Below are 12,625 nucleotides of genomic sequence, written 5' to 3'. Positions count from 1 at the left end.
TACGGGAAGTTCCAGCAATTTGCCTTAAGGCACAATGCCATCCACCACTAGTTTATTTTTCTTCTGCTTCCATACTTCCTGGTTCTGCGCATCAGCTTCCAGTTCCCTGTATTTTCTCTTCTATTGGCAACCATCAACCATCAGTATTATTCTTCCTCCGAATCTTTTAGTTCTTCTACTTTATCTTCAATGATGTTTATAACTTTTGTAAAGAATTGAAGTTTACTATCAATTTTATTAACTTCCCGTAGGGCAAGAAAATGAAAATTTTTATATATCGTTACGTTTCAAAACCTTCTGAACATTTTGGCATACCTTAGACAAAATGGATGTATGTGTGTGTGTTCGGAAATATGTCAGAATAAAGGAAGGTTCGGAAATATGTCAAAATATGTCAGAATAAAGAAAACATTTTTTTTCAAAAAAAAGTAATTTTTTGTCAAATTTATAGATTCTCAAAAATCTTTTTTAAAAATATAATAATTTTTGGTACGGAAAGTTTCGGCAATTTGCCTTAAGGCACGATGCCATGCGCCCTACTAGTTTCATAATTGGAGATTCTGGATTAAATATTTGTATACATGTACTTGTACTTTACCACTTAATTATCTCTTAATTACAATTAGTAAAATTTTGTCTCTTTTTCTCTAAAACTTTGTCAGAATCACTTTAAGCGTTGAAAAAAATAAATCTAGCAAGTCGGATTTTCTGGCAAAACTTCTCCATCAGGAAGTTAAAGATTACTTCATTATTACTGATCACCTTCTAAAATCAGTGTTGTTTAAGAGGAAGCTGTGAATGTTTTCACAATAAAATTAAAAATTTAACCGGAAAATATACTTATGATAATTAGTGCCAGTTTTAATGAATTCTTCGTTTCTTTGATAATCTGCGCAAAATATAAATATGTAAATGGGGTCAAGAAGATTTTTCATGGCAAATCTTTGCGTATGCGTGAATATCAGCGCATTTTTTATATTTTATTTATGAATTAATTGATTCAATTTATATTAACAGTATCCTTGTGCATTAAACCGACCTTCATCAATGAAATTACACAGATTTATTTTGATATATCAATTGCAGCAATAAAAATACCGAGATTGTATCGCAATTAACAGGAAATATAGTACTTTAGAAATAAAAATATATTATTTGTGATGTTAATGAATAAATATACTAGGTGTAAGTTGCTTGTTTTGAGACATGTTGTATGATAACTTCCCGACATAAGTAAATTAAAGTAAATATTTGACTAAATCAGTAAAAAATCAACATGTGTATAATTGCATTTGCAGATATATTAGTATAATTTTAGAAAGTCGTGAAAAAATGCTGGTAGGTAATTTTGCTTATAATTAGGTGTAATTATTATCATGGGAAACTGCACGTAAACCCGCATTGGGATTATATAAGTTTCAATAATACTTAAGCGTAGAAAAATATTTTTAAAAATTTGCCTAAAATTACTAAGCACTCTGAAACATCTTCGAAAATAAATAAAAACTTGCGGAAGATCAAAATATCTTCCAATTGTTCCAACCACTACGGCTTGACATCCAGCTGTTTAAAGCAGGATTTGAACCCGGGACCTCTGAATTAAATATACTTCTAAATATGTTGGTCTTTTACTATTAGATGGTCTTTTATCCTTTGACTATAACTGAACTTTTGCGTCGTATTATATTTTCATACCATATTCAGACGTATTATCGTTCTGTTAAAATTGTGCACTCAGCCATGATTCAAATTGGAAGTTATTTAAATCTGATTTAATGCATTGGCGTAATGCATTTCAAGCGGTAGAAGATAATGGCACTAAATTATCATTAGCCAGTTCATTATACATATGCCGCAATAATGGCAAAGATAAAAAGCAAATTGATTCAGATTGCCATTATTGGGCGGAAAAACTATGCACATCAAAGATATTGAGCTCGTGAAATGCTTCCAGAAGGAGAAGATTTGATTTATATTTTCGCCAAAAAATACAATTATCTAATTTTATGTTTTCTCAATCTGAATCTCAAATGATTCTAAACCGTTTGACACCAAATTTAAAAAATATGTGTGTGCATTAGTGTGTATGTGCATATGAGATTTTTCTTCTTGCACCAACGTTTTTGCAAAAACGACTGAACCAATTATAAAAATATAAAAACCATTTGGTGAAACTCGATAAGGATTAGCGTTGATTAATTTTGCAAGAAGATCGCCCGAGCCATTTTTTTTTTTAAATTTGTAAAGAAGTGCAAAATTTTTCGTCAAAGTTCTTGCAAAAAATCCTCCATCTATTTTGAAAAATTAGAACATCCTATTCAATTCATCTCTCTAAATGTTGGGAACCGTGCTGATTAATTTAATATTTGGTAAAGATCAGCCAGAATTTTTAGACGATTTCAAGGAAAATTGGCACTACGATAGATTTTATGGTCTAAAATATTAAAATATTATAAAGCTTCAATGAATAGATGCGAATTATAAAAATTCATCAAAGTTTGGAGTAATGAGCCGCGCGCTTTAATCATTCTAATTAGAATCAACACCAAGCATTTTCGTGCATTTTCCCATAATGATAATTACGCATAATTATAAGCAAAATTACCTACCAGCATTTTTCAAGCAAATACTGTCCTGATGGATGATAGTTGAAATAAAAGTGTTAAATAAATTAATTTAATTTATAAAATTACAGATATTATATAATACTAAAAGTTAATATACTTAATTGCTTAAAGTATGTTTAAGTATGAGAAAACGACAATTTTATTTTCGAAATGATCGGTTGAACAATTTAATTAAATAGTTTAATCTCAATTGGTTAAGTTGATTATATATACGTTTCGGGAAGTTCATGCAACTTGCCTCAAGGCAAAATGCCACTACAACTAGTTTGCGTTATTTACAATTTGGCGAAAATTTTAAACCCGAATTCTTAATAAATATATGTAATATTCTACACTGATAAAAAAATGCGCGGCTGGCATGTTTTAGTTTTTACATGGCGCATATTTCACCTCATATATATCATCGTGATGGTTACAAAAGGCTTCGACATCAAAAGAAAACATGAAAAATGTAGAAAATAATTAGTGAGCATGTTGCTACATAACAAACGATCCTCATCCATAATTCCCAATTATAAAATCGTATCACGTCCCAAAGAACATCCGCAAAGTCAGACGCACGAATTCTATAAAATAAATTGCAAACATTTGATTTGAATGTGCAGCATTTGCTTGAATAATGGACATGCATAATTATGCAAAATAATCGAAAACGTAAAACGAAAGTAACTAGGTGTATATTTTTTAAAAAGACTTATAACATGGCACTTCTATGCCATACAAGCACAGTCCACTATTCCAAAATTTAATAATTTTATATAATTCAACTACTTTTCGTAGACCTCTAATATTTTAGGATGTTTGTTTATATCATATGACTCTGTCGCTATGTTCAATTCCATTGAAAACGCAAAAAAAAATTATCAAAAATCACCACGGTTCTGAATTTGGGTATCTCAAACGATAGTTTTCTAACCGTTTTTATATTTTCACTTCGAGTAAAATATTTTGAAGGTTTCAAAATATATTTTGAAATCAAGTTTTATTCAGTTGAAATTTAAAAAAGATTACATTTTACACACACCCTTTATAAATTGGGAAATGCAACCTATGAACAATATTCTTAAAAATTTTGAAATCTACTCTGTTACTGTAACGTATCCTTGAAAAATGTATTTTAAATTTTCTTATAAAAACTTTAAAATCATGTTTTTTTTCAAAATGTATCAAGTTTCAGAAAATTTTGTTTCGTGTAACAATATTCAAAATACATGAAATGAAAGAATATACTCTCCGTAAATTTTTTACATCAGATGATTTACCAAATACTTTTGTAAATTATGTTATGAAACTATATGTAACTAATTTAGTGTTATAATTTTACAGAAATAGTTATCAAAATATTTATTTATAATTATTTACCAAAATATCAAACCTATCATTCTCAGGTTTTTGAAGAATTATTTTTTATTTAATCTACAACTTGGAATTATTTTCTATGCACAGACAAATTTTTGTTTATTTAACATATTTTAAACCTTCCGAGAGGCAAATACTACTCTCTTACTATTATACTTTATATTTTGCCTGATTGAAAGTAATTTATACAAAAATATATTCTGTCACAATCTTTAAACATAATTCTGTCATTTTAATATATTCAATCAATGATAATTTTACAAATAAAAATTATATTAAAATATTATTTGATCCATTATACATAAAATTTTTTAAATATATTAATATATTATAATTATAATATGTGCTACTTTTAATTTTTAATTACCTTACTTTAAATGAAACATTTCATTATATTTGAAAATAATATATTTTATTAGTAAATATAGAGTATACAAAAAAAATCAACTTCAAACTTTTAACTAAAGTTAAATATATTTCATATGAAGGAATAAACGAAAGTAAACTTTGTATTCAATATCTTATTAGACAATTCATAACAGTATTAGAATTATAATGAAAAATTAAATCATTCTTAAGTTAATTAGAACGATTGATGTCCAGCATCTCATTAACTAATTCTCCATTAGTTTCGTTAACGCCTCCTGTGCTTTGTAAACTCTTAGCAACGTCTAAGACTTTTGATGTAAACAGATCTTTTTGATCTTTTGTAAATTCTTTCAAAATCGGTTTCAACGATGAAAAAAAGGCTGAATCATCAGCACAAATATCAGTGTCCGTTTGGGCAGGACCATTTTCATTATTGTCAACTGGTTCATGTTTTATTCCATTTGTTTTCACAGATTCTTTCTCATCATCTGAACTGTCAATTATTTCACAATCAGAATCAATCAAAGACTCTGAGTATTTGGGTTTTGTTCCTGAATAAGTAAATATCCTTTTATTATCTGGATTATTTATAATTATTTTATTCAAGAATGATAATAAATCATAATGTTGATACACATTCGAATTATGATCAAGCAGTTCCAATTTTCTTCTTGATCTGTATTTTATGAAAGAGTTTACCATTTTTCTCCATCGTCGTTTAACAGAACAAACTGTAATAATTAATATTTTAAATGAAATTTTAAATGCAAATATACATATGTAATAGGTAAGTAAATTCAAAAAGTAATAATAAAGATCGGTTAATAGAAATGCTAAAGACTGTGCTTGGATGAAGCAATTTCAACTTTACTGAAGGAGCAATTACTGCCTTCTGGTATACAATTTAAATATTTTATATTATGTTAAAAGTGATGGTTACTTTTTGAACAAAGCATGTACTAATGCGTACAGAGAAATTTATTGGAATTAATCGAGCAAATGAATAAATCAAATAATATTAACTCACAAATTCTTCTATGGTCTTCAGGAGGTATTCTTGGCATAATTTTATAAACTATTTGCCTCCAAGCATAAGCACAAACTCGCTCATTCTGATAATGAATGTTCGTTGTATCCCATATACATGGATGATTACGTACTTCTTGAATAATTGAAGCACTGTCAATTATGTAGATCATAATGGAATTAAAACTTTTGGAAATATTTGGATATTCTAAATTTTTCTGCAAAAATAAGTAATTGATAAGTTATATATATATATATATATATATATATAAATTATTAGGTTTTTTTATATATGTATTATATATTTTATATATTATATAATTATATAATATATCTTTTTATTATACATATACATATATATATATATATATATATATATATATATATATATATTGTAACTATGATTTATTATAAATAACAAAATATCAAGATGTAAATATGAACACAATGCATTCAGCTAAGTTTTTGAAAAAACTAGTTCTTTGCACAAACTTTATTTCATAAGATTGCAGATTTTTCGAGACTAAGGTATGGCTCATTTTCAGTGTATATTCTTACAGTAAAAAGTATAATAATTAACACACTATAAATTTAATTATAAATTATCTACTATTTATCTATCTACAACTATTAACTTTCAACCCTTTCAATATATATGATCACGCCTTTAACAGAAGGTTGATAGTTGATCCTTATTTAAGCATAATTTATAATTAATATTTAATAAATTGTCAATAATTATACATTTTTCTGTAAGAATTTACACTGAAGATGAGACAAACCTCAGTCTCGAAACATAGGTAATCTTATGAAACAAAGTTTGTGCAAAAAACTGAGAGTAGTGTGTTCAAATTTCAATATATATATATATATATATATATATATATATATATATAGTATAACTCAAAATGTACTTTTAATCACATACATTTCTCATACATTCATTCACACATCATAATCATACATTTATCGGCAAAACAAGGCACATTCTCATGTTTCATACAAAATACCATACTGATTAAATCAAACGCATGGCACATTATTATAATATATATTAACTAATGTTATAATATACTAAAATAATATAATAATTATAATAATAATAATAATATACATCCTATAACATTTATTTTGCTAACTTCTAAATTTCTCTCCATAAAATTCATCATTATTGTAATTAATTAAAATGAAGCAAATATGTTATTAAGTTCATATTATCATAATTAATAAATTCACTACTGTTCAACAATTGCTTTAAACAATAATTAGATTCTTCAAAATAAAATTCACCCAAGTTTTAGTCGGCTATTAAATTAAATATGAAGTCAAAAATCTTGTGGGCTAAAGTGTGTTGTGAAGGAATTCTAATTTCAATGATTACTGAATGATCAAAATTACTAAAATACCAATATGTATGCTCAATAATTACGTAAATAATTGATCACTTATGTATAAGCAAATAAAGTATAAATACAGTAACTACATTAGCAGGATTGTCATTCCGATTCCTAGACATGATTACAAGTAATAACTAACTTACATGATAAATTGACATGTGGTGAAGATTATTCAACATACTTTACCTTTTATTTCTATATCAATTACTTCGGCGACTGTTTTCTTTATACAACCTTTCAACTTCTGTACGAAATTTATTTTGTAATTTTGCTATAGTTCATATATATGATTGTATCAGAATTGCTCATAACTTTCGCGTCGTTCGAATGGTTTTGGATGACAACTAAAGTAAAATAATTTGTTTATAATAACGACGAAAACGGATTAAACGTAACATTCACTTTCGTTCAACACACGTGTTTATGCACTTGCATAAGGTTTGTTCCATAGATAAAAGAAGAATGTATGGTTTGTTCTAACTGCATCAAGATGGCAGTTTATTTATCTATGATCAGTTCCAACGGACATCTATTCTTAAATATATATTAAAATTAAACTTATTTATCTATGATCTATTCCAATAGCAACTGCAATAAAGTGCTGAAAGTTATTGTTCAAAATGTCTTGTTAGATGTATAATTATTGACATTTTTTATATCTTATTATTTGTGGCTTATTTATATTTATATTTTAAAATAAATTATATTTAATTTTAAATTAGAACTAGTTGTAAGTAGCATTTAGCCTTAAGGCAAGTTGCATGAACTTACCGAAATGTGTAATAATTGAAATTGAAATTTAGATATTTAGATAAAATTTACTGTTCATTTAAAAAATAAAGTTATCTCTTTCAATTAAATCTAAACATTGCGATTTCCAATAGAATTTTCTCAAACACGTTTAAATTAATTGTAATTATATTAATCATCGTGCACAGACTCGTGTGCTTGTAAACTCTAAAATTGTAGCTCATTATTTTAAATTTCAATGAATTGATAATGTTTGACATCACATCAAAAAATCAACTATTGACTATAATATTTTCTCAAACTTTGATGAATTAACATTAAACTATTTATCGTAGGGATGTAATATTTTAGTATGTTCTATAAGACCATGATATTTATTGCCAAAAAGGTTATTTTATACTTTATTACAAGAAAACGGCCTGGCTGATCTTTATCTTATATGCCGCGTCTCCACTGTTACGAATCCGTGCGGCGAATGGTGCGTCACGAACAAATTTGCGCAGCGGAGTCATACTGTGCGAACCCACGAATTTCCTTCAAATTTGTCCACTGCGCATGTCCATAGCGCACTTTTTTCTTCTTTTTTTGTTTGAAAATGGGAGGGGGGGGTTATTTTTAGAATCACGTACCCTGCCGAACATGGTCGAAGCGACACGAAAATTTCAATAGCTTGCGTTCGCGGCGCTCGCTCCCGCCGCGAGCAACCCGAAGCATCGGGCTGCCGAGAATACCCGAACCGATACTAATGGATTAGAGTCAAAGCGCGGATCAAAAATGTAAATAAGTAAGCAGTCAACACCACCTTAAATCAGGCTAAGAATTTTGACATTTGCACATTTCAGCCAGCATGAAGTTGGCGACGAAATAGAAGTTAGCCGTCAAGTTGGAATGTATTGGATTCATAACTTGACAGCTAAAACTGTCAAGATCATTATTATCACAGCCAAACAAGTATTATTATTATTATGATTATTATATTGTCTCATACCAAGATGATAGCCTTTACCTTAGACAATATATTACGTTAAAATACAATATATCTTGTTCCCTCATAGCAAATATTGCAGAAAAAACGAAAGATATATGTCAATTCCAAGACATGAAGTATTTCGATTTAGTATTATAACATCAAAAGTGTTTCAATTTTATTTCATTTACTGAACCTTCTATTTGTTTTTGTTGAGTTTCAGTTAGCTTCCACTGAATTAAGGTTAAGATCGTAACCAAACCCTATAAATATGTAACTGTATGATAAAATGTAACCCTATGCGTAAAACGTAAGCGTAAATAATTTTTTTAAAACACAAATATAACTAAAACATTGTATAAAATCTAAGCTAAACTAAAATGATCTTTGAATGAAAAGAATCCTAAAACATAACCCTAAAATTAAAATAAGAACTAAATAGGCGCGTAATCAAGAAGCCAAAAGCGAATAAACTTGAACGGACATTAAAAAAATAAACACAAAAGAAATGAATCATAACGAAAAGCTAAAAAAATTAATATTAAATATGAAACAAGCGTACTTGATAAAAAAAAACAATACTCCGACGCAACGCTGTTATAAAAATTAACAAAATGGTCGACGCGCTCTTGACATCTGAAATGCTTGACAGCTTGATATCTGTCTTCGCCGGCAACTTCATGCTGGCTGAATTGTGCGCAAGTGTCAAAGTCTTAGCTTGATTTAATGCCTCCTAAGCAGTCATTAAAATTGATGTACTAATTATAATTTTATCTAACTATTAGTATAGGAAATACATCGGCAATTAAGTTATAGATATGTTGAAATATATGTATATCCAACTAAAATATATTTGGTAGACTTTATTTATCATATTTCAGAGTTAATTTATATCATCATGATATTATCATGTATATATAATATATATATAATATATATAATATATATATATATACTCTTACTACTTATATGACGTATCATATATTTATAATTAAAAATAAATTAAATGTTTCAAAAAAAAAAAAAAAATTGTAATATTGTATTATTTGCAATTACGCTAAATATCATTTAAAATCTTATTAATATGCAGACTGAATTTTTGCTCAAAGTCTTTTCTGACAAGTATTTATATTTAGAACAGAAGTAATAATTTTTATTCAAAACTGATAATTGTTGGTCAGCCTGCATTCTGTATTCGTATCCGTTATTTCTTTGAACTTGTACGTAAACGTTGATCTGTGCTACGGTATAAGTTCAATTGTACAGTGAAGGCATTGAGATATTTTCATCTTATCCTCAATTTTGAAAATGGATATGCGTAGAGAAGATGTTATACTTCTTTACACTTCTTATAATTGAACTGTGTCAAGAAAAAAAATATTATGGAATCCTAAAAATTTCAAATGTATCAAATTGCTCGCAGTGTGCGTCGCGCACAAGAGCCAACGCATGCGTGCGTCGCGAACAAGATTCGCCGCACGGATTCGTGCAGTGGAGACGCAGCATTAAACTAATCAGTACGATACCCAACCAATATCTTCGGAACTGTTTCTGATTTTTCAACATCGATTTAGAATTGCAGGCTAAAACTGCAATGGACGAAATTTTTTATATTTTTTTGCTATTTACAAAAAAATTGATAAACGATAGTCCTCATCGCGATACATCGAATGGCTTTTAAATTTTTGAAAACGGTCCAGCCGTTTTTGAGAAAACGTCGATTAACAGCAAAAAATCTATTCGCATGCACACACACATGCTTTTTTCAAATTTGATCTCATTCAATTCAGAATGGCTTTGAAATCCGAGAAAACTTAAAATTAGCGAATCGGAGTTTTTGATAAAAACACAAACTTCTGCTTCGCGAAGACGAATATCATTTCATGTAAATAATTTAATGATTATGATGGTGTCAATTTGTACATGGATTCAGTCTTTTGCTGACAAAAATTCATTGATCAATATGGACAATACATTACAGAACATAGTTATATTTAGTTCCATGAAAATATGTCTTTGATTTTCTACAAATATACAAGAAAATCCGCACTTACTTAGTTGCCATCCCAATAAAATACGTATCATTAAATTTAATAGTTGATCTGATTTTTAAAATTAATATTTCTGTTAAAAATATGTTATTTCTATGTAATCTATAAATCAATATATTTTCCGAATTCTGATGAGACGTTTATATAAAACTAATTATTTGTTGCAAAATTCTTTCTAGGATTTAATTTTTTTATTATAATCTACAAATTTGGATTTTAATTACTATTACCAAATTAGTTTTAAAACTAATTTGGCAACCGATATTTAAATATCGGTTTGATATTCAAATATCAGTTTTTAGTCACTTTTCCAACAAATGTGCAGTGCCATCTATGACGGAACCGGTCAACTAATCCTTTTTCCTTTTTGACTGATCTGGTAACACGAATGTGCGAACAAAATAAAATTACTGTTGGCAAGCCTTGACGAAAAATGTCTTTCCGCTTCTGTCGTTTGCGATAGCAAGGCAAGTTATTTTCTGTCTAAGTATTGTGATCAATATTAAGTTTACTTTGTATTATAATTGTATAATTTTATTTTAAAAAGTATTTTAGAAATATTTTGAAGTACGTGTATAAGTGATAGCTTTCATTATAAAGTCTTACACTTTATATACGTGTTGTATTTTGTGTGGTGTGTCGTGTGTTTGATTACATTTTTATAATTTCAGATGCCGTCTGTAACTCTTAAGGATGTTGAACAAGACAAGGTCGTCAAGGCGATCGCTGTCTTCTTAAAAAAGTAAGTTTTATTTAAGCTTTATATAAATATCAACAGAACCTGGGTATAATTTATCCTAACCTCAAATTATTCTGTGACAGATCTGGAAAACTAAAGGTCCCAGAGCACATGGACTTGGTAAAGACCGCAATTTTCAAGGAGTTGGCTCCTTATGACCCCGACTGGTTTTATGTACGTTGTGCAGCCCTAGTTAGACACATCTACATCCGTTCACCAATTGGTGTAGGATCCGTAGCTAAAGTGTTCGGAGGACGTAAACGTAATGGAGTATCTCCTTCACATTTCCATAAATCATCAGGAGGTATTGCACGCAAAGCATTGCAGGCTTTGGAATCCTTGAAATTGGTTGAGAAACACCCAGATGGTGGCCGCAAGCTTACCGTTCAGGGAAGACGTGATTTAGATCGTATCGCTGCCCAAGTTAGGGCTAAACAAAGGGCAAGAAAAGACACCACTGGTCCTATTGTTTTGTAAATCATGTTTATATATAAATAAAAAATAAGATCTACAAGTTCCTTTCATTTTCATATAGATCTTACATTATTTCAGTGTACACTATTTCTGGTGTTTAACAATGAAAATGCTCACTCGATTTGTAAAATAAATCGATGTTTCATCATACTCAATAGCCTTTTAAATTAAAAAAGAATTTCTTCAAACATATTTTGTTTATACTTGATTTTACACATAAAGCACTTACTGCTTTAAATATTAAAATCATATGGTTGCCTAATAACTTTAAATAAATATAATAAAAGTAAGTTCATTGTAGTATTTGGCCAAAAGTCCTATAGTTCTCTCCCAATTCTTCTTGTGAGAATAATAATTTTGCAGACATCGTAAAAAAATAAATGGCAAGTTACATATTTTTCAATATATATTGTTAAATTCAAACAATTGCTTGTGTTTCAGATTTTTGTGAACAAGTTCATATATATAAAAAATTATTAATGAATCAGGATCATAGGAACAAAATATTTTAGTATATTTTGTGGATTTCTTGAAGCAACATATGCTCTGAATAAGTGAAAACTAGTTACCTTCTTTAACTGAATCAGTAAGTTTACATTACTTTTTTATAAACACTAGTAATAATTAGAAATACCTATTTTTTATGGAAACTTTTATGAATTGACACCCTTGAATAATATAATAATCAAAAAGTCTTGATACCTGTTTAAAGATAACAATTTTGGGTATTTCTAATTATAAAATTTACTTGACATAATAATCAAGTAAATTACTAATTACTGAAAAATGTAAATCATCTTCAAAACACTTTCAGAGAAATTTCTGAAAATTTTAAACATTTTAAACAATAATTTTTATGACATGAC

The 12,625-nt window shown here is 28.2% G+C and overlaps 2 protein-coding genes across 3 annotated transcripts; one reads left to right on the top strand and one right to left on the bottom strand.

Annotated features, from left to right (window-relative positions):
• Nucleotides 1-4,565: 4,565 nt before the first annotated feature.
• On the bottom strand, nucleotides 4,566-7,135 carry LOC113386144. Its single transcript, XM_026623943.1, has 3 exons — nucleotides 6,965-7,135; nucleotides 5,383-5,599; nucleotides 4,566-5,086 (listed from the first exon to the last, which is right to left on the bottom strand). Exons 2-3 carry the CDS (start codon nucleotides 5,552-5,554, stop codon nucleotides 4,566-4,568), a joined length of 693 nt encoding a protein of 230 aa, XP_026479728.1. The 5' UTR covers nucleotides 5,555-5,599; nucleotides 6,965-7,135.
• Nucleotides 7,136-10,944: 3,809 nt separating this feature from the next.
• On the top strand, nucleotides 10,945-11,794 carry LOC113384641 (40S ribosomal protein S19a-like). Of its 2 annotated transcripts, none has more exons than XM_026622385.1 (3): nucleotides 10,945-11,013; nucleotides 11,218-11,288; nucleotides 11,369-11,794. In XM_026622385.1, the coding sequence occupies exons 2-3, from the start codon at nucleotides 11,218-11,220 to the stop codon at nucleotides 11,760-11,762; spliced, it is 465 nt and encodes a 154-aa protein (XP_026478170.1). In that variant the 5' UTR covers nucleotides 10,945-11,013; the 3' UTR covers nucleotides 11,763-11,794. The 2 variants fall into 2 exon arrangements, with proteins under 2 accessions (XP_026478170.1, XP_026478171.1); XM_026622386.1 differs by lacking the exon at nucleotides 10,945-11,013 and adding an exon at nucleotides 11,089-11,113 and having other exon boundaries at nucleotides 11,369-11,793.
• Nucleotides 11,795-12,625: the final 831 nt, after the last annotated feature.

The sequence above is a fragment of the Ctenocephalides felis genome, unplaced genomic scaffold (genome assembly GCF_003426905.1).
Source record: "Ctenocephalides felis isolate EL2017-DRISC unplaced genomic scaffold, ASM342690v1 CF-g0.4_SCAFFOLD_03571, whole genome shotgun sequence".
Taxonomy (NCBI): Eukaryota; Metazoa; Arthropoda; class Insecta; order Siphonaptera; family Pulicidae; genus Ctenocephalides; species Ctenocephalides felis.
This window is presented reverse-complemented; position numbering and strand designations above follow the sequence as displayed.